A 24,879-nucleotide genomic window follows, 5' to 3' on the forward strand; every position below is an offset into this window, starting at 1 on the left:
ACTGCAGATGCTGGAGTCAGAGATAACACAGTGTGGAGCTGAAGGAACACAGCAGGCCAGGCAGCATCAGAGGGGCAGGAAAGTTGACGTTTCATGTCGGGCCCCTTCTTCAGAAGGGTCTTCCCTTTCTTTTCGCTTTACTTGTTGCATTCTCCCATTTCTTCTCTTTCTTTTAGCTGTACATGTTAAATTGTCTGTTACCATGCCCGCCCTCCCTGCCCCCATACCCCCACCGCTTCCCATTCACACATCTGTTCTTTCGAGTCCGGCAGTTTGACATGCCATTGCTCTGCCATTCTCACATTCCAATCGCTTAATCTGAACTATCAACATCTTTTTTTCTACCAGAGCTCTACACCCCACCACCCCCACACCTCCTCCCCACTCCTCAACTATAGCACGAGTGCTGCCGCCTCCACACTTCACTTCAGCTCTGATGAAGAGTCATCTGGACTTGAAACATTAGCTTGCTCTCTCTCCTTGAATGCTGTCTGACTCGCTGTGATCTCCAGCATTTGTCGTTTTCAGTACAGATTCCAGCATCTGCAGCAATTTGTTCCTTTCAATTCAACAGACCTCAGTCTTTTAAATCAGTCAATAGGTGTTGTGCAGGATAGTTCACTTCTTGCAGGTGGGAAATCACATTCAGGATAAACTCATTTTCTTCTAATGAGTGGAAGATATCACAATCTCTTTAGTTCCATATGTTTTGAGAGTTTTTATGATAGTTATTAGACTGCACCACTCATGCAATGTGTAGCTATCATAGCTCTACCCTCGAGTGTAATGTTTTAGTAAGGACAGTGCTGCAGGCATTGGGTACTTCCATTGACAGTCATGTGTACCTGTTTGTGAAAAAGAAAAGATTCACAGTATTAGAGACACCTCACTGACAGTTTGAACTTACTTGTCAATGTGCAAGTCTCTTATGTATTGCCCAGTTATTTACTTGTGGTGAAAGCACTAGGAAATCAGTCAAGGGTGGTTGCATCTTTGGAAAACCAGCACAGATAGAGCCCACTATCAAAAGTGTTCTCATCAAAGCTAATATTATGAATCAAAGTGGTTCACTACTCCAGAATTTCAACAAATCATCAAGACTGATACTTTTGTACTGAAATGAAAACAGAAATTGCTGAAGAAATTCAGCAGGTGTGGACAGAAGCATCAGTGGAAAGAAAACAGAGTTAACATTTCGAGTCCAGTAACCTGTTCTGAAGAAGGGTCACTGGACTTGAAATATTAAAGTTGTTTTCTCTCTACAGATACTGCCAGACCTGCTGAGTTTCTCCAGCAATTTCTGCTTTTGTTTCAGATCTCCAGCACCTGCAGTTCTTTGTTTTTAACTTTGGTACTGATACTTGAGTGTATGCTGAAATATCTGGGTACTGCCTTCAGACCTTGGCACAAACTCTATTCCTTGTCATCAAGTCTGTACCTTTCTCTGACCACTTCAATCCAACTATTTGCAACTTTTGTGTCCAACATGACCCTGAACTGAGGCTCATTCCCTCTCAAAAACCACACACCTCCTTTTAGCTTTCTAAAATCATTTGTCTTCACCCTACCTCAGCCCATTTGCTGCTGAAAGCTTCACTCCTATCTTTATTATCTTGCGATTTGACTAGTCCACATTATTCTGGTCAGTTCACATTTCCCATTCTGTATAAAGTTGAGGTCATCCTAAATTATGGTGCTATTATCTTAATTATACCATGATGTGTTCATTCATTATCGCTTTGCTCACTAGCATACCTTGATTAACTGGTCAGCAAATGTCTCTATTTTAAAATTCATAATTTCTCCATGGTTTCATCCCTCACCATCTCTTTAATCTCGTCCACTACTTCAAACCCTCAAACAGCTCTGTTCTTACACGTTACGGTTGGCACATATTGATGGTTACAGGAAAGTTAGAGACATTTCCTTTATTTGGAAGAAACAATATTGTTTCATGTTCGCTTATTATTGAATGTACATATTGGTGTTTTCTGTTGTACTTGCCACTCTGTGAGACATGGCTGAACATATAAGCTCAGGTGGCCCTCCCTTCCGTGCATTGTAAAGCACCGTGTTCAAGAGGAATCTTGGCAGGGGTAATTGAAATGCTGGAGGTCAAATCATAGCTCTATAAGGATCTGCCAGTCAAAGCCATGAGATGGGCATTCATTGGTACAGCACTGACATTGGTCTTTAGACCCCTAATTTTCTTAAATAGACTGACTGTCCCAATCAAACCATAACCACATGTAGAAAATCATAGCATACCCAGGACACCAAGCTTTTCCCACTTCAATCTTCCATCCCCAGAAGCTCATTCCACAACCGTCCTCAACATTGAATCGCTTTGGATGGTTCGAAGCCTCCCTGAAAGCAACCATTCTCTTGCTCATTCCAGTTGTGCCATAGAGTTAAACAAGGAAAACTATGGATTTTATAACTGCACAAACCTGACAGATGCATGTTGCCTTGAAACAGTTGTGAACAAGTTGCCATGAGACTCTTGTGTACCACTGACTTTATTTTGAAGGCAAGACTTATTGAAAACTGTTTATTGTCAATGATATTCGTGGCATGCAAATGCATTACAGGTATGAACTGTGCTGGATGTGTGACATGCTGCAAACCACTGACTTTACCTCTGCACCTCAACTCACCCTGAGGAAATTGCGAGTTCACATTGCACCTAATTACATCATGCTGCACAGCTTGTTTCCCATCCTTATAGGATCTGTAAAAGCTTCCCATGTGTATGAGGCTTTATGACTCCAACTCCATGAGTTTATGACTCCCTTGACAGTTCAGCATGGTGAGCCACTGCTCAATGATAGCCGTCGCCTTTTGCAGTGATGGAGAGAAAATTTTTGGAAAAGCACACAATTTACAAATGGAACAAAACCTACCAGTTAGAATCAAGTCATTGAAATGTACAGCACAGAAACAGACCCTCCGGTCCAACTCGTTCTTGCCGACTAGATATCCTAAACTGATCAAGTCCAATTTGCTAGCATTTGGCCCATTCTCCTCTAAACCCTTCCCATTCATATACCCATCCAGATGCTTTTAAATGTTGTAATTGTACCAGCCTCCACCACTTCCTCTGGCAGCTCATTCCATACACACACCACCCTCTGCATGAAAAAGTTGCTCCTTCAGTCCCTTTTATATCTTCCCCCCGAGATTAAATCTATGCCCTCTAGTTTTGGACTCCCCTAGCCTGGGATAAAGACCTTGACTATATTTTACCTCAGGCTCCAGGAAAAATAGCCCCAGCCTATTCAGCTTCTCCCTATAGCTCAAACCCAGCAACTCTGGCAACATCCTTGTAAATCTTTTCTGAACCCTTTCAAGTTTCACAACATCTTTCCAAAGCAGGGAGGCTAGAATCGAACACAATATTCCAAAAGTGCCCTCACCAATGTCCTGTGCAGCTGCAACATGACCTCCCAACTACCAAACTCAATGGGCTGACCAATTAAGGCAAGTGTACCAAATGGTTTTTAATGTCAGTGTGGAGCTGGAGGAACACAGCAGGCCAGGCAGCATCAGAGGAGCAGAAAAGCTGATGTTTCGGGTCGGGACCTTTCTTCAGAAATTGAGGGTGGTGGGTGTGGGGAGGGAACTCTTAAATAAATAGAGAGGAGGGGTGGGGCTGGGGAAGGCAGGTGGGATGGTGATAGCTGAGTGCAGGTAGGCAGTGGTGAGGAGTGTCAGCGACAAACGACATCACCTTCCAATTACAGATCACTTCAACTTCCCCTCCCACTCCCTGGATGACATGTCCATCCTGGGCCTCCTCCACTGTCACAATGACACCACCCGGAAACTGGAACAGCAGCACCTCATATTCCGCCTCGGGAGTCTACAACCCAATGGTCTCAATGTGGACTTTACTAGTTTCAAAATCTCCCCACACCCAGCCTCATCCCATGACCAACCCTCCCTCTCATCCCCACCTCCTTGACCTGACACAACCTATGTATCTTCTCTCCCAGCTATCTGCTCCTCTCACCTCACTGACCAATCCCCACCACTCCCTACCTGCACTCACCTATCACCATCCCACCTACCTTCCCCAGCCCCACCCCTCCTCTCTATTTATTTCTGAGCTCCCTTCCCCGTCGCCTATTTCTGAAAAAGAGTCCCGACCCGAAACATCAACTTTCTTGCTCCTCTGATGCTGCCTGCCTGTTGTGTTCGTCCAGCTCCACACTGTGTTATCTGTGACTCCAGCATCTGCAGTACTTACTATCTCTGGTTTTTAATGTCAGATAGGGCGGAGTAAAATCGTAGGTTGAGGTTGTGGATCCTGCGAAGAATGAAAAACAGGAGAGGTCCTTTGTGGGTCTGGGAGAGGAAGGCTCTGAGCTGGGGTGGGCTTGATTGTAGGGCCAGAAGATGCCAGCACATTGCTGAGAGCATGTGCTTGAGGAGCTGCAGAGAAAACTGCTTTTGGAAGATCTGGATGTTTTGTACGTAGAGGTTGTTGCAGTCAGGGTCAAATTGAGACAGCCTGAATGTAGATTGCAGTCCATTTGGGATGATCCAGTTCTGTAGGCAGGTACTGAGAAAGGCATTGTGGCTGTAGTACCTGGTTTGCTTCAGTATGTGGTCGAGCAGTTTCAGGGCTGAAGAGATTACCAGAGGGTTGCAGTGGGAGAGAGATCCACTGAGGTCTTTCCGGAGGGAGGAGGGTAACTTCTTCAAGGTAGGCATCCCTAGAAGAGGCTTTGCAGTGGGGTTAAAACTCACTCAGAGATAGTAAGAACTGCCGATGCTGGAGTCTGCGATAACACAGTGTGGAGCTGGAGGAACATAGCAGGTCAGGCAGCATTAGAGGAGCAAGAAAGTTGATGTTTCGGGTCGGGATCCTTCTTCAGAAATTAGAAATCTGAAGTGCAAAGGGACTTGGAAGTTCTAGTACAGCATACTCTTAAGGTTAACTTGCAGGTTGAGTTGGTAGTTAGGAAGGCTGTTGAAGGGTCCCGACCCGAAACGTCAGCTTTCCTGCTCCTCTGATGCTGCCTGGCCTGCTGTGTTCCTCCAGCTCCACACTGTGCTATCTCTGACTCCAGAATCAACAGTGCTTACTCTCTCCAAGTGTACCAAACGCCTTCTTCACTATCCTGTCTACCTGCAACTCCTTTATTAAATATAGTTTTACAGAACATTTCTACGCTATTAATGATGTCTATAACACTTTTCACTCCTCCTGTAGTTTTCACCATTTCGCAATTTTTATTTTCCGTTTTTGCAGTATGCTGTGGTTGTTTGTGAATGTAACTTCAGCTGAGAACTGACCTCAATGGGCTTCACCATGTTCTATAAATTGGATACCACACAATTACAGCAAATGACGAAGAAATCCGGAAATACATTGCATTTTGTTTTGAGTTGATAGCACTAATTTAAACAATCAATGACCAATTACTGCAGTTGACCATGCCAGTTACCTGAAACAGCTCGCTACACTGCTTATGAGTTGCAATTGCCTGAGGAATATCACCTTGTTCCAGTGCCAACATTTCCTTAAGGAAACAAATCAATTGTTTGAGCACTTGCTGATTTGCCACCTCCAAAAAGGAACAACACACAAATGTTCCAACAGGTGCAACAACTGTGCTTAGAAGTGCCTCCTCATTCCTGAACCAAAGAACTGCCCAACTCCCATTGTTGAGGCCCTCTAGTATTATGATTGGTAATTTGGACCAGGTAAAGGAGAACTGCTAAAAGTGGGAAACGATTCATAGCCTGAGTCAGCACCTACAGGAAATTGTGAGAAAACAGGAAATTATTCACTTCACTTGATAACTCATTAACATTATATTTTAAACTTTAAAGATGCTGATGGAAGAGAAAGGATTCATTTTCACATCACTGTAGAAATTAGCACTTCACAATTTCCAAATGTTTCAGCATGCTTTGTTTAATCATTGAATTTCTACCTAGCAAGCTGTTTTATCTTCAATAATGGCAGAACAAAACAACATACAGTCAGACCAGTGTTAATGAAAAACTATGCAATCTTTTTATGGACAACTGAGGCTGGTAACTAATAAGTCTGTCTCCTGGTTTTCTTTAATAGAATGGAATTTTCAGTTAATATTTCTCCAGAGTTTTCACATTCTGTCAATATTGATTATTTACCTCCTCTTGTGATATGATGAGTCATATATTACAATATGTTAGTGTAGCAGTAAAAAGTGTTTTCTGCAATGAAGTTATTGGCACTATCTTTTGGAATAACTCTGCTGTAAATACACAGATCTGTCAGTGTCTGTAATGAGCAAACATGAGATGAACATTTTGCATAAAAGGTGTTTTGCTCTGAAATAAGGATAGGGCTTTTACAAGCCCATTTGAGGTCGGCTGCATGAAGAGTCTGTCAGCTTCAATGAAGTGACCTGCGAGTAGTTTTCCAGAGGAATGTCCTCCTTTCTGGATGGTCAATAGCCCACGAAGGTGCTGCCCTGGAGTTGATGGATGTCTGTGCAGATTTGCCTCTGATGCTGCAGGGTTCACCCACCTGCCTGTTGGGACCTGCCTACCGAAGAACATTAAAGAAACATCCTGACTGGCCTTTCAGGAGCTCTTCCACATATAGACTCCCTCTCTTTCTCCATTGCATGGCAGATGGAACACAATGTGGGAAAGTGTGAGGTCATGCACTTTGGTAGGAAGAATAGAGACATAGACTATTTCCTAAATAGGGAAAAGAAATCAGAAATCTGAAGTGCAAAGGGATTTGGGAGTCCTAGTCCAGGATTCTCTTAAGGTTAACTTGAAGGTTTAGTTGGTAATTAGGAAGGCAAATACAATGTTGTCATTTATTTCAAAAGGGCTAGAATATAAAAGCAGGAATGTACTTCTGAGGCTTTATAAGGGTCTGGTCAGACCACATTTAGAATATTGTGAGCAATTTTGGGCCCCATATCTCAGGAAGGATGTACTGACCCTGGAGAGAGTCCAGAGAAGGTTCACGAGAATGATCCCAAGAAGGAGAGGCTTAACATATGAGGAATATTTGAGGACTCTGGGTCTATACTCGATGGAGTTTAGAAGGATGGGGGCAATCGAACTGAAACTTACAGAATACTGAAAGGCCTGGATGAAGTGGACATTGGGAAGATATTTCCATTAGCAGGAGCGAATAGGACTCGAGGGCACAGCCATAGAGTAAAGGGATTGGAGTTGAGGAGAAACTTCTTCAACCACTGAGTGGTGAATCAATGGAATTCATTGCCACAGAAGGCTGTGGAGGCCAGATCATTGAGTATATTTAAGTCAGAGATAGATAGGTTCTTGACTGTTAAGGGGATCAAAGGTTATGCGGAGAAGTTGGGAGAATGGAGTCCAGAAACTTATCAGCCACGATTGAATGGCAGAGCAGAATCAATGGGCTGAATGGCCTAATTTCTGTTCCTATGTCTCATGGCCTTATGGTATCAACTATTCATGAAACTGCTGAACTGCCAGTGCTATATTGCGGGGGGCACAGCTTCTCAAAGAGGCAGAGGCCATCCTTATTTGGATGGCAGGGGCCTCGCAGCGGCATCATAATTGGTCATCACTATTAAAATCTCTTCAATGGTCCCTCTACTCATTGTTGTGGATGGGTCTCCGCATTCATGGCATGCAGGCCAGATCAGTGGAAGACCTGCTTTATCTTCACAGATGTTGTATTTTAGATTTCTAGCATTTGTAGTTTTTAAAAATGAATTAATTGTACAGTCTTCGAGAAGTTAGGATTTGCATATCCAGTAACATGTCAATAGTGCAAAGTTTCCGCCACCAACAGAAACCTTTGAAAGCCACAGTTTCAGAGTGATCTTCTCTGTTAGTCAAGCTTCAGAAATATTTTAATAGCTAATTCTGTTTTTTTATTACATCCATTGTGGTTGAGGTCCTTGTTGGAGACACTGCAATGGAAAAGGAAATAGATCCAAACTATTCACAAGTAACAGTCTAAATGAAAGTTATCGAATGATACAATTGTATTCAAAAATATGGAGATAAGATTATATATTTTACAATTCAATAAGCCGAACACCAATTCATTTTATTGGATAACTATGCATAAACAACATCCAGCAAATTTCACATAAAAACTGTGATAAGATCTCCCCTATGTACAAGCTTTGGTCACCCCATATCAGTTCATTACATGAAAAGGCTAAGGAAACAGACATAAAGAAAGATTTGAAGATGATGACTTTCTTCTTCTTGCATCTTCTGGTGCCTGGTAGTTGAAATAACCCAGAATAAGCTGAAGTTCAAGCTCACACATAATAAATTGGTTGAATTCTGTTCAAAGTTGCCTCAGGTTTGTTCCCTAGTGTTGTTTAGAGAAACCAGTAAAATGGGAGGCAGATTCTCCCATTGTTTTATCAATTGTAATACAAAGCTCAATTTATTTGCCTTGTGACACCACATTCTTGCACCACAAGTAGTATGGCTTTTGCAGCTAGACAACAGAACACACTGAAATATAAATACTTGTACATTTGCACGTAGAGTGACTAAAAGCCCAAATCAGCATTGGCATTACAATAAATATGAAGGGTTCAAAATATGAAAAGAAATATGAAGGTTCCTGTACTACTGGCAAAATAGAAAATTATTACTGCTCTTAAGTAAACAGAATGATCACCTCATGAAATAATATCACCAATTTACGTTCCTTCTGTTCTGACGCAGGAAAGGGACAAGAAATGATGGCAGTGAACAACAAGGATTAAGCCATACTTTGACATAATGCATAAATAATATATTTAATTATCACCAGCTTATGTAAGACTGAAATCTAATATATTGCAGCATGCCATTCCCTGAATATTATCCATGCCCTCAGTGCATTCTAAATATAGGAATTGTAGGTTTTGAGTAACAGGCAGCAAGACGATTTTGCAATTAACCCAATTTGCATAGGCAAATCAGGTCTCATTATCCTAGCTCATTAATACATTAGTTTCATGATTACACCCTTCAGGTTCATAAAGGTAAAAAATATGGATTATGTGTTATTAATGGAGATGTGAAAGTGAGCATTGTAAATTCATCCTCCTTCTAACCTTTGCCTTTGTCCTGTTACACGAAAAGCATAAAATACACTAGACATACATGATCCTACTATGTAGAATGATAATTTTATTTGTATTTCAAGAGCTAATCCCATAACCCAAATAGACAGAATATAACAGTTAATGTAAAAAAAGTGAAGTGACAAGTTCCTGAAAATGCATTTCTATTAAAAATGCTATTCTCACGAAGACTCAGTGGCACATTTTCTTCCCACCACAAGGATCCACCCATGACACGGGCAAAGTTTCTAACCTTGGTGTCACTTTTATTATTGTGGCAGATTTCCTACTTTCTGTGGAGAATTGACCTAAAGGGTCTTTTAGAATATCTTTAGCGGTCTTCATAGAACATAGAACATTACAGCGCAGTATAGGCCCTTTGGCCCTCGATGTTGCGCCGACCTGTGAAACCAATCTGAAGCCCATCTAACCTACACTATTCCATTATCATTCACAGTTTTTTCATAGTTTAAAAACTATTCCATAGTTTAAAAAACATTTTATATTTCTGTGGCATTTGTAACATAGCAAACCATTTTCAAATGCTTCACAGAAGAATAAGAAGACAAATATTTGCACTAAAGGAGATATTTTCGAACTGAACTAGGTGGGGTTAAAGAATTATTCTCAAGCAGCAGAGAGCTGGGAGGGAATTCCAGAATTAAGGATCTGTGTGGCTGAAGATAAAGGAAACGAGATCTCCTGTAGCACAGAGCAACCAGCAATCACAGTGATGGCTGAGGAAATCTGAGGAAAACTGTTATCATGAAATGCGTATAATCTTTTGGATCATCTTAACTTCAAATGGTCTGTCCTTCACTCGTGGCAATACCAGTTACCAGAGAGAAAAGCCTTTCCTGGAGCACAGCATTGCTCTTGTGAAACTGATGAAATTGCATTTAATAATGCATTTTCAGCAGTTCAGGATGCTTGCATTTGTACACATTGACATAGTGAAGACCACTCAACACTTACAACAGAAATGTGGAAGGGTCTTAAAATAAGTGAGGTCTCAGCAAAGTACATTCCTGACTTATTTACTCCTAGCACTCACTGTAATGCTGCAAAAATTATGATAGAGACTGCCTGAAATCCTGCCTTAATGCATGGTGGCATTATACAATGCCTAATGCTGTATATCACAAAAAGACCAGTGCTACAGAAATGGGGATGCAAGTTGAATTGTCCACATCATGGAGGTCACAGCTGTGCTGCAATGAGGCGAAGGCAGGGAGTCACGGGAACCTAAAAGAATAAAGAATGCAGCAAACTAATCATCCTCAGGTCAATGTCACATGAGTGTCAGGAGGCCTTGAAGTTCATCCTCTGCAGGATGTGTGTTAACGATCATAAGGACTGTGTTTCTGTCAGAAAAACATACGTTTTAATTAGTTAAAATAAACATTAAAACAAAAACTCGTTTATTGCTAGGGAGAAAGGTCACCCATTACTTTAGTGAAAATGACATCATGCACAAGTGACAAAACACTTTTGCAATACAAACCAAGAAATGACTACTCCCCTATCATTTAACAAAATTCAGTATCTTTAAATGACAATTTTAATGCATTAAAATGCAGCCGATTTTGGAAATATCACGCAAACAATATTAATCATTCAGCACCAAGTCTGTTCTACATTGTAGTTTGGAGATACAGTTTACACCATATGCGTATTTGGCAAACAGGAAAAAGATTTTTCCTCCTTTCAAACGGATACATTTCATTCAATGTTTACGCTTAGATAAAACAACAATGCTTTTGATGTCTTGCTATTTTTGGTCTACACAAGAAGACACAATTGTTAACCTAGATCTCCCTAAAGAGAGGGAGAAAGAGAGCAAAAAAAAAGGCTTTTGATCATCGGTGCAAGAAGCTTTGGCGTGCAACAGTCGTGAAACATAATGGTTGGAAATATCTGCCGCTGCTGCTGTGCTGGGGGATTGCGTGGAAGTTTGACAGGAGTGGAGCCTTGTGTAAGTATGTGTCACATTGCTGCTGGGCTGCAGCTCCAGAGGCAAGTTGTGATTTCAGGTGACGTCAGTGTCAGGTCGTTTCCGGGGTGAGCTGTCAGGGTTTGTCAGGAGTGGAGTCAGCAGTAGCATTTGCAATCAGGATCAGCAGCAGGTAGACAGACAGACAGACAGAGAAAGAGAGAGAGGGAGGGAGGGAGAGGAGCAGGCAGGCAAAGCGAGCGAGCGAAAGCTTTGTTTAACTGCGCCACGCTGTCCTCGCAGGAGAAAGACGAGTGGAGCAGCAGCAGTACACACACACACACACACGCAACGTGCTCAGCACTTTCCACCTCCCTTCTCCTTCCTAACTCCCCCCACCCCCCCTTTACACTTTTATATGAAGCTACAAAACCCAAACTCTGCCGTTCGACAGAAACTCTAAAAAAAAGTGGAACAGGATGAAAGCTGCGAGGAAAGGTAAGTGAAGTGTGACCTTGGTGCAGTGTGTTTGGCACATTGTCAAAGCGCTTGGCGTCCTGAACAATGGGAGAAGCTGGAGGTTGCTGCTAGATCTGTGTGTGTGTGTGTGTGTGTTGTGTTTTATTTTGCTAGTTTATTTGGGATTTTTTTTTCTCTCTCCTTTGGACCGACTGTGAATCTGGTCGGGGGGACGGTGGAATCCCGTTTGAATCTCTATTGTGTGTGTCTGTGGAAGGGGAAAAGACCCCATCTGTGTGAATGAGTGAGTGATTGAATGCGGAATGGTTCTCTAGATGCCTCGCTCGTTCGAACAAAAAAAGGGGGCTAAAGCATGGCATCTTTCTTAACGGAGCTCACAGCCAGCTCCTTTCTTTTTATTCCTGTCGCATCCAGCTCCCAAAACCTCTCTGTGCAGATGTATGGGTTTTTATTATTTAGTTTTTTAACCAACAAAACAGTTGTTCGGGGGGGGGGGGTGGATGGTGTTGGAGGAATGGAGTTCAGCAGAAACTGGGATTTCTTGACACGAGGTGAAATGGAGAAAGTTTTTGTGTGTGGCTTTCTTCTCCCCACCCCCCCCCCCACCTCCTTCCCACCCCCACCATCACAAAAAAAAAGTTTATTTTAAGTTAGCGAACTACCTCTTGGGAATGTTCATCTGACAGATGGGCTTAGTTTGAACTGGGAATACCCTTCTTTGCAAGTTCCTCTTCCACAGCAACAAAAGGGACAGTGTTCAGCCACTTGTCAATGGCGGCAAAGTTTGTTCATAAGTTTGTTCTCTGCTTTTCATTTATTATTACGTGGATTTTGTTTTAGGAGAGGGGGGAAAAGTGTTGTTCTTGAAACAATCTTTCAACAGGATGGTGGCGAAGATGTTTGCTCTCTCTTGGAGTTAATTGAAGATTTCCCTTCTGGCAAAATAAAGGAGTGTGTGTTTCTTTTTAGTTTCAAAGAAAGAGAAACTTGTGCTTTAGTGGTGGGAGCGTGAGGGACTTCGTTCCTCTTCACTGCTTTGCCAGAAACTTCTGAACTTGTTTTTCCCATCCCCCCTTTTAAGTATGTTGGTTTGGTGGGGGGGGTTTAGGTAGTAATCTGCCCGAATGGCTTTGTGTTACAGTTTATGATGTGCCTAGTTACTAACACTGCACTGTTGGCGTTGCTTCTCTCTCTCTCTCTGCGTGTGTGTGTGTGTGTGTGTATGTCTGCAGTCTTCACCAGTAGCCAGAGGAGACCAGGGGACATAGCCATGTCAGACAGCGAGACGGGAGAAGACGACGGCAGCTTGCTTTCCGACATGGCTCATTCCAAGAAAAGGAAGCGGCATGTGATATTTTCTAAAGAGTCGGTGAAGATCCTGCGGGACTGGCTGTACGAACACCGACTGAACGCCTATCCATCAGAGCAAGAGAAGCTCAGCTTGTCTGGACAGGCGAATCTAACAGTATTGCAGGTAAGGGAATGTGCTCCCAGTGTTGTTTATGCTTTAGGGTTGTTTCAAGGGTATTCCGTCCCAATTGTAGCCTTGTACCTTTTTTGTAGCTCGTCTTGCAAATCCCCCTTTTTTGTTCTCTCTCTCGTTTAACTCAAATTCGGTTGAGCAGTGGTCAGCCAGTTGTTTTGAATGTTTGGCTGAATTCCTGACCTCGGCCTGTGTCATGGAGGAGTGTAATCAAACGATTGATCTTGTGCATCTTCCCAGCATTCAGCTTTTAAAGCTGTATTAAGGATGCTTGCGGCACAATGGTAGTGCCCCTACCTCTGGACCAAGAGGCCTGGGTTCAAATCCCATCTGCTCCAGAGGTGTGTGATAACATCTCTGAACAGGTTGATTGCAAAATATCCTTAAAGATAGAGGACCTAGAAACAGGCTGTCAAGGATGGTGTATCACAAGAGAGACACTAATTTATAAGGAGGTGGAAATCTTAAAAATAATGAGGAATAGAGGTAATGTACATGAAGAACTCTTTTAGGATTTTGCAGGCATGTTTAATATATGGCAAAACTCCAGTGATATCACAAAACAGGTTTGAATCTGGTTTCACCTAATTTGTATATAGCTGATATAGGTTTGGTGTTATGTCCTGAGGAGTGATACACCAAGAAGTTAGACTCTTGGTCAAATCATGCCTTTACAGTCTTTCATGGCCATGACATTCAAGCAGAGCAAATAGGAAATCGAAATGCATAGAGGGTTGGATTACTTGGCCTTCAAGAACCAGACTGTGAAGCTCAAGGGCAGCAGGTTAGATATCCATGTTATATGGTCCTGCGCTTTGAAGGACATATATGCAGAAGGGGTTATTGAAATACTTCAGGTGATGTATTGTGAATAACCACAATTTGGATCTTGCTTAAGAAAACTCCTTAAGGGGAATTGAGCTTTTTTTTGATGTTCTTCATGTGTTAGTCTCACAGAGTGGGCAATGCTATAAATAGTGCAGTATTCTCAAATTTGTTTTGGATTCACATGTAATGAGGGAGTATTGCACTTATAATTTTAATCTTTTGCAGGATCTGTGTATAACCTCCTTTCTTGACACACACCTTTAGCCACTAAAGTTCATGTTCTGGAACCCACTGCCCCCTCCTCTCCATTACCTACTCTGAACCTGACTTGTAGATATTGCTAACAGTCTCTTTTCTGACCCTACACTTTCTCCTACATTTTAGTGATTTCTCATTTGCTTGTGATAATTTTTTTTCCCTCATCCGTCTGAACATTAAGATGTTTTCTTTTATTAAAACTGCACTATAAATGTAGTTTATTTTTATTGTTGCTGTGGTAGCTTTTAAGCATGGATTGGCTTGGATTGTTGTTTATTCATGTTGAGTGTTTCCTAACACCAGTTTTCTTTTTAAAGAGAGGTATTGTAATATAGTTCTGGCTTAGTTCCAACCAGAGAGTGCGACAGTGTTAGGGTATTTTGGGGACACACAGCTGATTATTGAAGCTGTTAGTAAAAGTGAAACCAGCCAGTTCCTACATGGACCTCTGTTGCATAGCCTTAGTCTTTGTGATTTCTTGTAATCAATCTAAGCTTTTTTCTTTCATGTGGTCCTATTAACTTTACAGAGAGCTGTGACTGAGACTTAATGGACATTTTATTACAGAACAAAGCAGTAAAATAGATCTTTAAAGTAGTATGGAGGCATGTTTATAACCAATTTACTGAAAAGCATAGGATAAAAACAAATGCCTTGTACACTCATGATGTCTCTAACAGTCACTGTGCAACAGTGCGAACATTAAATGCCCATGTTGGTCTGGAACTTTGTTACGAAAGCCATTTCCTGTCAGTGTTTGTTGCCTGTGGTCTCATCTGTCTCAAAGGAGTTAGGAAGAGAAACTCCTTTTGGTGTTGCTTATTGCAAGCTTTAACTGCTTGGGAAACTAATTGAGTTTTTAAATGTAAAAGTGCATCTGAAACAATACTTTTAAGTTTTTGGATATTTAGTTGCCTACCTGTTAGATATCATTTCACTAAGCGAAGCCCTTGATAAGCATTACCACAATATTTAAATACATTTTAGACAAAAATAGAAATTGCTGGAAAAGCTCAGTAGGTCTGGCAGCATCTGTGGAGAAAAATCAGAGTTAACGTTTTGGGATGAGGAAGTTCTGAGGAAGGGTCACTCAACCCGAAACGTTAACTCTGATTTCTCACCGCAGATACTGCCAGACCTACTGAGCTTTTCCAGCAATTTCTATTTTTGACTTTGATTTACAGCATCCGCATCAGTTTTTAATTAAATATATTTTGTTCGGGATTGGAAGGTGAATTCGTCAGTGAGATTGAGTCCTTTTCTTTATTTTGAAGGATACGAAGCATCATTTAGAACTCGTTAAAAAGTGTGTCCCTGTGGAAGGGTAGCAGCAGAAACCAGCTATATCTAATTCCTGTATGTGCCCCAAGATGTGCAGATTCCAAGAGCCATACTGAATGTGAATGAAGTATTTTTCCAAGCTGTAACCAAAAGTTGACTTGAAGTAAATGAGTTGTGAACAGCAGATGTTGAGTTAGGATATCTAGTATTCCCTTGTAATTATGAAGAACTGAGCCTTCAAATGCAGGTTACATTCACCACATGTCCTAATCACAAAAGGATTCATTTCCACCAAGCCCAACTTTCCATTTGGATAAACCTCAAAAGATGTGTAAACAAAAACGAGTGCATGGGTACTAAATGCCTGATAGATGTTTGATTTAAAAACAGTAGATTGCTGCATTTTATAGAGTTGCAAAGCAACAAAAGATTGACCTTTAAACAAGTGTATCAGTTTGCTGTTCATGATGATGCCAGTTACACAATTGATGCTGTTGTGAGAGGAGTTTGCTGTTGAATAAATGACATCTATGTTCTGAATAATCTTGCATGAAATCATGATGGCCTCGAAGCATGCAAACTAATAACTTTCTGAAGTGACTTGTGTGGATAAAAATTTATTTTTTAAAAATCAAAATTGAGGGTCTGTTTTGTGCCAGTCACAATGCAGACAGCAGTTGCAAGTGTTTTAAGTATACTAGGGGAAAGAAAGGAGGAAGTGTACCAGCTGTTCCTTTGATTTTGATACCCTATCCTTTGCTGACCAGCAGGAGCTGGAAAGCTACAAATATTTGCTAAAACCACTGAAACTTGCCTTACCAATTAGCCCCAGGATGGTGTCCTCTTAGCCCACCTCAACACAAGCAGTACCTGAGCAAAGGCCTAAAGTGGACAGGTAAATTGAAATAGGACTATATCTGGGCAGTTTTTACTTTTGTGTTACCTTGAGCCACATCTTAGGTTAGCTAGTTAGCTGTTTCAAAAGTAGTAATTATGTTACCTAAATTAAATGTTGCAACATTGTTTAGTGCGCAGCACTGATATGCATTTTTGGTAGCACCTAATATAAATGGCAGTAGTGACACCTGCAAATCAACAAGTGTGGGCTCAAGCCCCTTCTAGAGTGTTCAGCGCATAATTTGGGCTGATACTTCTGTGCAGTATTATGGGAGCACTTTTAGAAGTGGCATCTTTCAGATTAGACAATAAGATGAGGTCACTGTATAGTGCCTTGAACATAGCAAAGCATGGTTCGTGCTGTCAATCAGATTTTGACATGTAATGAAATATTAGTACAGAGGTCGATTTTAAGAAGGATTATAAAAATAAGCAGGAAAGTGGAGTGTTAAGGGACGGAATTCCAGAGTTTAGGACAAGGCAGCTGAAGGCTCAACTGCCAGTGTTGGAGTTGGGAATGTGCAAAAGGTTAGAACTGGAGGAGTGCAGAAGTTTGAGAGTTGTGGGTTTGGAGAAAGTTACAAAGGTAGGGTTGAGGTGACGGAGGGATTTGATGTCAATGACAAGAATTTCAAAATCGAAGTATTGTTGTTCTGGGAATTTGCATAAGTCATTGAGCTCAAGGATGACAAGTAAAACACGACATGGTGTGGGTTAAGTGCAGGCAGCAGAAGTTTGTGAGTGCTCAAGTTTATGGAGGTGAGAAGGTGCCCAGCAGAGTATTGAAATAATCGTGTCAAGTTAATAAAGGCATAGTGAGGGCTCCAGCGGCAGATGAGCTGGGGTGGCGGGTGGCTTATGTTGCGGATGCCTCAGTGACTGAACGGAGGGAAAGCTTATCTTGGACCAGAAGTAACACTAAGGTTGAGAGCAGGCTTGTTCGGCCTCAAACAGTGGGCAGAGTGAGGAATAGAGGGAGGAGTTGAATTTATTTATTTTTGTGAGGGAGAGGGAGGAGTTGAATTTGTCTATTTCAATCAATATAAATACACAGTATGTAGTTGGTGGGAATTTCTGCTTGTCTCATGGTAGTCAGACAGGTAACATGACAAAGTAGGGTGTAGTGCTCGAGAGGTGATAGTGAGGGAGAGCTAGGCGCAGTCAGCATGTGAAATCTAACACTATCACCAAGTGTAGAATGCAGATGAGATGTAGGAGAGGAATCACAGAGTCCCCCCTTCCCTGGGAGTCTTTAGTGGGAACAGCAGCAATGCTTATCTGGCTATTACTGGTTAAATAACAGTGGAACAGCCAAAGGCAGACCTACTTAACTGAACAGTGAAGGAGAGGTGTTGGAACAGGCTAACATGATTGACCATAACAAAGGCTGTACACAGGTCAATAAGGATGATGAGGGCTAGTTAATATACCTACTAGGATGCCATTTTGTTAAGCCAGAATCACACCTGCCATTTTGGATCATTACAGAGCATAAATTGCACCTTTTTCTTTCTTTAAAAAAAAATCTAAGTGCCTTGTTCATTGTTGCCATGTTACTGAGTCACATGATCTCTTTGTACCAGCAGTAGTAGTAATTTACAGCTTAAGAGGCAAATCAATACAAATTTTGTTTCTTCCCTATTGTTTGTTAGTTTTCTAAATGCTAATGCTGCTGCAAAATATTCACGTAGGGCTGTTAAACTTGCAAAGTTACAACACAGATTGTGACCAGTGGTCAAAACGAGATAATTGGATGGGCAATAGTATTTGCATCTAAGACAAGTGCAAATTCTGCACCTTATGATCGAGCCTGGCCTCTGAGTACTCGGTTTAGAGGGCTTTCAGTTGGAAATCTAATATATAAATCAAGATGCAAAAGCAGATTTTAGAGTTGTGTTTGCCTGTATACCTCATAACAGTGCTAGAAGTATTTGGTTGTATGTTTTGATTTTTCTGTCATGTTATAAGTAGCTTCAATAGAATTCATCCTTTCCATGGACTTTCGAAGTCAGTGTCTAAGGGAGTGGAAAAAATGGTTTGTGTTTGATTACTCTGTGCTGTTCTGAAGCTTTATCTGTAAAACAGTGCAGAAACAAACTGAGTATATGTGCTCACTGCAGTTCATGCATAAATATTTCAGAACACTTCCTGGCTGTCAGTGATAAAGTATATACATGCCAGAAAGATTATTGAAGATATGTAGGAATGTAGACTTGGGGTTAAAATCAGATCAGTAATGATTTTATTGAATGGCCGAGCAGACTTGAAGGGCTGAGTGGCCTTCTCTTGTTTCTTGTTCATATGCTAGGGCCTGAGTTTCAGCTCCGTGTACAGCTAGCATTAATCTTTGCGGTGCCGTGGTGCAAAAAAATCATTTGGCTTCAATAAGCCCAAACTAGAGATGGGCAAGAAAGACAGACATTTCTAGCACTGTTATGAGGTATACAGGCAAACACAACTCTAAAATCTGCTTTTGCATCTTGATTTATATATTAGATTTCCAACTGAAAGCCCTCTAAACCGAGTACTCAGAGGCCAGGCTCGATCATAAGGTGCAGAATTTGCACTTGTCTTAGATGCAAATACTATTGCCCATCCAATTATCTCGTTTTGACCACTGGTCACAATCTGTGTTGTAACTTTGCAAGTTTAACAGCCCTACGTGAATATTTTGTGAATATCTATTAGTGATTGCCATGTAGCAACCGCATCTGGAAAGTGCATACTTGGGTTGTTGGGCTGTGTCCTTGCCAATGCTGTCTCCCCGTCCCATGATTGAGTTTGCATGTCAATATTATCCTTGGTTTCTATGTGAAGGCGAATCCATTTAATCAATGTACGAGAGAACTGTAGACTCTGACAGTCATCCCATAAATTAATTATTATTCTTCACAGCTATGGAAACAACAGTTTTTAGGCCAGTATAGATAAGTTAAGACAATGCATTAGTCACTATATCTGGAGATGCTGAAATAAAACAAAGGGCTTGATGCTTGTGGACTTTCGATAGTCTCATCTTATTCTATCCTCTGTTGCCTGAAGCCTAAGATACCTGCTTTGTCAATGAGAAGGAGAAACTGCAAATCCTCAGAGCCACTTTTCAAAGAAGCTTAGTTATAAATTTTTAAAAATTGCAATTTCAAGATCTCTGTGGGGTGGCTGTTCTGTTGTCCAGATGGGCCTGTTCTTTTGACGTGTATTGCTATGTGCACTCTCACATACATACACACTGCAGCCTGCCATGCATCTGTGTCCCTGTGATAGATTACTTCAGACAAAATGTAGACTGCTGGGAAGTAGACGTCAGAGGTGAATCCACATCCTGTTTACCCTACCGTTTCTAAAATTCATTCTCGCACAAATCCTGCCCTCAATGGACTATCCATTCCTGTTTTTGAATGCATTTGAAATGGAGAATTGAGTCACTACCTTGCTTAACAAAAGAAGGGTCGTATCAGATGTCCACTCAGCCATTTCAGCATCTGAAAGACGCAGCATAGTGCACATAACACGGGCTCTTCAAAAACAGCATTTCAGTTGTGGATTTCAGAGATCTTGTTGGATTCAGGCTGTGTCTAGTTAGACTCACCTGAAAATCTTAAATTGAGGCAGGCTGACTCAGTCTCTCATCCTATATTTATGTGGCTGGAATCTGAAATTGATTCATGTTGTTTGTAGTTAATCATAAAGATGGCCCTAACATAAAGTATCATCGAAAAAGAACAAAAAGGAACATTTTCTTTTTGAAAGGAAAAAGGAACTGCATCAACAAAAAAAAAACTTGTCTTAATCCAGGATAGCCTGCAGCACATTCTTTTTTGAAAGCACTGATGAATTATCTTACTGCAACAGAAATCTTGAAGTTTCATCCTATCCTTACCCAAGGAATCACTCAAAGCTTTGTCCCTCTGTGATTTGTGGGGGGAGGGGAGAATGATCACAAGACCATTAGATTTTCTTAATTATTGATTTAATTGCACTTTACTGTTGGCAGTAAAGATATTTTCTGGCATGATAGCTCTGTTTCCTTTGGGACCCCTGCTTCTGTTTTTCATAATGTAAAGAGGTCTACTGAGAAGCTTTGAGTAATTGCAAGAGATCCCCACACAAGCATAAAATGACTAATTTTGTGAACTGTACAATCCCATTTACACCAAACAATTTAGATGTGTAAAAATAAATTGAAAATAGGCGCTTTGCTACTCAAGCTTATGTGTGATCCTAGGTAGTGACTCGCAGGTTGTAGGGTAAATCACAACTGAGTCCAGTCCTATCACTAGATAATCATCGGGAAGAGGAATCCTGGCCTTTTCATTTTTCCATCTCTAAATTCTCTGGCTGAGATCACTTAAAATAACTACATCATAGAATCATATAATGGTTCATTCTGTCCTTCAACATTTAAGTTAGAACATCTGCGCCAGTATTTTATCCACAAGCAACCAAATCCCACTCTACCTGTTTCGTATACATTTGAAGCTAGGTTTGTCAAGCAATATCTAAAGCACTACTAAAGGACAGAAGCAGAAAAAAAATGACAATGATCTACAATGGAAAGAACAACAAATTTATTAAACATCTGTAACACAATGTAATGTCCAAGGCACTTGAAATGAGGATCATAAAACAAAGTACGACACTGATCACCATATGGCAATAGTAGGTCAGATGACTGAAAGACTTGATCAAAGGGGTAGGTTTTAATAGGGGTCTTAAAGGAAGAAAACATGGTAGAGAGCTGGAGAGCAGAAGTAAGGGAATTCCTTGGGGCTTATGTAGAGCAATTAAAATTGGGAGTGCACAAGAGTGCAGAATTAAAGGAGCACAGACATCTTGTAGGGTTCGGGATCTTGCTTCTCTCCTTAGAAACTGACCTGATGTATGTTTCCACTATTTTTGACTTTTTTCTTCACATTTTCATTTTCTTAAAAGCAGCAGCAGTTGAATGTTGGACGAAAAATAACAGCAACTGCTGGGCACGCTTAATAGGTTGGGTAATATTTGCTATGGGAACACAAGTCTACTTTTGTGTTTGGGAATTTTTTTGGTTTGTGTGACTAGGTTAAACATCTTGACTGCAGAAAAGACTGTTGAAAGTTTCACTAGAACTGTTTTGTTTTAGGTAACAATAAAATCCTGCTTTAAAGTAGATAATTTTTAATTAATAATAGTAATCAACTGCTTTTGGGCAAGATGATTTGCATCTATTTGCAAATAGTCAAGAGATGTCTGACAAATTGCAATTTTTTTAAAGCTGTTTTTATATTGAGCGAAGTGCTATTATCAATGTCACTGAATCTGGCCCTAGCCAGTAGTCATAGAATTTTAAATATAAAAATAACATAATTTTAAAAATAAAAGACAATGAATTTGTTTAAAATTGGATCAAGTTGTCTGAGAGAATAAAAGAGTTAAGTGTTGGGAATCTGAGATTGTATCTTTAAAAATATAATGTTTGTAAGTTCAGTTTTGCAACCTTCGAAAAAATCTGAAGCAATGTAATGTGCCCAGTGTTCATGGGATCACTGACTAGGCCAGCATTTAATACCTATCCTTATTTGTCCTGGAGAATCTGATGGTGAGCTGTCTTCTTCAACCGCTGAAGTTCTTGGAATGTGGGGATATCCACAGTGTTGTAATCTGAAGGCAGTTCCAGCATTTTGACCCAGTGACACCAGAATAACAGTGATATTGTTCCAGGTCAGGATGGAGGGGAACTTGTAAGTAGTGGTGTTCCTTTGCATTATCTGCCCCTGTACTTCTAGCTGGTAGAGGTTGTGGATTTGTATGGTGCTGGCAGAGGAGCCTTGGTGAGTTACTGCAGATGGAACTCACTGCTGTTACTATGCATTGGTGGTGAAGAAAATGAATGTTGCACGTAGAGGATGGGGTGCCAATCAGGCGAAGACACTAGAGGGAGTGCGAATAAATAGATTTACAGGGGTCCCCAATTTATAAATGCACATGCTTACCAATGCAATCCCTTATCAGGTGTAATTTTAAAGACCCGACATAAACATTTTCTGGACTTACGAACAGCTGCTTTACAATATATTCTGACTTGGGAACAAATTGACTTTCAAACAGATTCCAGAACGGAATCCGTTCTCAACCCAGGCATTACCTGTTCTGGTTTCAGGGATGAGGGATTTTAATTGCATGGCTGGATTGGAAAAGCTCAGTAGTTCTCCTCAGAGAAGGTTGAGAGGAGATTTGATAGAAGTTCAAAATCAGGACTAGATGGGGCAACTGTTTCCATTGGCAGAAGAGAACCAGAGGACACTGAAACAGTGTTTGCCCAAAGAATCAAAGGTGACTGTTTGAAAGGGTGGAAAAGGCAATTGAATTGTGGCTTTCAGAAGGAAATTGGATAAGCACTTGAACAGAAATTAGCCGCAGGGGAATGAGACTGGCTAGATTGGTTTTGCAGAGAGCTGATGCAGGCTTGATGGGCCAAACAGTCACTGCTTTGTGCTATAATCATTTGTATGAGTATAGAATCAGCAAATTCTAGAAATACTTGGTGAATTGTGTAGCAACATTACACAAAGGAGAAGTAATATTTTTGATGCGTAGCCATGTAATCAGAACAAGAACATTTCTGGTGAACACCACCTAAAATATTATTGAATTGTAGAATGACACAGCGCAGAAAAAAACCATTTGAATTATTGTGCTTGTGGCAGCTCTGTGATTGAGCTATCCATCTGGTTCTACATCTCTGCTTTTCTCCCCCTTATTCCAGTTTTGTTTTGCCCCTTAGAAGTATTTATCTAATTCTCTTGAATATATATCAGAATATAGTTTTCTTTCTTTGTAGGTGCTGCTTGACTTCTGTGTCTTTCCAACATATTCTGTTTTTATTTGTAAATATAAAGGCTGCTAGTATCCAGCTGCCAAACTCATGAAGGTTTCAAAGAAAATGCACACCTGCTGATCGCCCTCTTATTTTTGTCCAGTCAGCAGGCTTTACCTTCTCACATTTCCTTCCATTGTGAAATCAAAGGGTTTGGCGACGGGACATAGAAAGAATGTATATACTAATACCTGTCCATCATAACATACACAAAATCTGGAGTGTGTAGACTAACTTAGAAACAAAATCCCACTTTTCCACCCTATAATATTAATGACAGAGTGGTTTGTGTAATGGGTTAAATGGTAGACCTCTGGTTTCAAATCCAACACAGAATAAGGGAATGAAAGTCTCCTCGACCTGTTAATGGTAATGATTGTGTGTGAAATGAGTTTTGGAAACCTCAATGTGTTTCACAAAAGTCATAAGTCAAGAATTAAACTATCCCCAATTTGGTATCTGAATACAAAATCTCGCCCAAAGCTGACAGAATCACAGGCTAAGGAAAAGCAAAATGCTGCACAGATCCATCCTTCCCAAGTCCACAATTGTCAATTGTGCCTTCAGCCATCTAGGCCTGGAACTGTGGAAATCCTTCCAATAACCACTTTATCTTTCTCCCCCTTTTAAAACCTACATTGTTAATTAAACTTTTACATAGCTGTCCTAACAGCCCCACATGGGCCCAGTGTCAAGTATTTTCTGTATGGTTCTCTGAAGCACCATGAGGTGTTTGACTGCATTAAATGGAACTTGTTCATGTAGGATGGTATATTGTTGGGAAGGAAGAGTAAGAGATTTACTCTGTGCTTTAAACATGTAAACCTGACCTAGGAGTAGCTGATATCTGTAATAAAGTTATCGAAGTGGTTGTAGCCTAGACATGGTTTTTGGAAGTTAAAGCAAGATGCTGCAGATACTGGAAATAAGAAATAAAAATGAAACGTGCTGGAAATACTTGGCAGTTCTGGCAATATCTATGGAAAGAGAAATAGAGTTAACTGTTTAAGTTCAATCTCTCTTAAACTTATCTAGTATTAGAATGCCCAGCTTGACCTTGTAGGCCAATCTCCAGAGGAAAGACAAAGATCTATAGCTGGTCAGTTGCAGGAGTTGCTAGACGATTCTCATTTGAAGAAAATACCAACTGCCTCTATTCCTTTTAACTCTTTTTGTAAGGACGTATACAAAATGTTAATCGATAAGATAAGGGCTTGAGTTGGGGATAAGATATTAGCATGTGGATAGAAAATGGGTTGATGGTCAGGATGCAGACAGCAAACTGTTAGAAAGGCTAATGGAATGTTAACTATTACCGCAAGAGGATTTGATTTGATTTATTGTTGTCACTTGTACCAAGATATAGTGAAAAGTGTTGTTTTCTGTGCTCTGTGGACAGATTGTACCATACAAAGTGCGTCAAGTAGCAGAACAGAGTGAAGAATACAGCATTACAGTCACCGAGAAGGTGCAGAGAAAGAGATCAGCATGAACATTTTTAGACTTCCATTTAAAAGTCTGATAACAGTGGGGAAGGAGCTGTTCTTGAATCTGTTCATAATGTACTCAAACTTTTATTTCTTCTGCCCGATAGCAGAGGGTGAAAGAGATTATAACCAGGATGTGTGTGATCTTTGATGATCTTGGTTGCTTTCCTGAGGCAGCGGGAAGTAGAGATGGAGTCAATGGATGGAAGAGATAACACAGTGTGGAGCTGGAGGAACACAGCAGGCCAGGCAGCATCAGAGGAGCAGGTCACCTTTCCTGCTCCTGTGCTGCCTGG

General features: G+C 40.8%; 1 protein-coding gene across 2 annotated transcripts in view; it reads left to right on the forward strand.

The window, feature by feature from the left end:
- The first annotated feature begins 11,110 nt into the window (after positions 1 to 11,110).
- LOC109933423 (homeobox protein TGIF2-like) overlaps positions 11,111 to 24,879 on the forward strand; it is a 19,216-nt gene continuing 5,447 nt past the window's right edge. Inside the window, exons 1-2 of one of the 2 annotated variants that reach the window (XM_048608420.1) lie at positions 11,111 to 11,511; positions 12,726 to 12,967. In XM_048608420.1, the coding sequence (XP_048464377.1) occupies positions 11,493 to 11,511; positions 12,726 to 12,967 (261 nt within the window). In that variant the 5' untranslated portion in view covers positions 11,111 to 11,492. Of the gene's footprint in view, positions 11,512 to 12,144; positions 12,288 to 12,725; positions 12,968 to 24,879 lie in introns of those variants that run through there. The other variant, XM_020532653.2, reaches the window with a different exon arrangement.

This window comes from Rhincodon typus, chromosome 19, assembly GCF_021869965.1.
Source record: "Rhincodon typus isolate 14 chromosome 19, sRhiTyp1.1, whole genome shotgun sequence".
Classification (NCBI taxonomy): Eukaryota; Metazoa; Chordata; class Chondrichthyes; order Orectolobiformes; family Rhincodontidae; genus Rhincodon; species Rhincodon typus.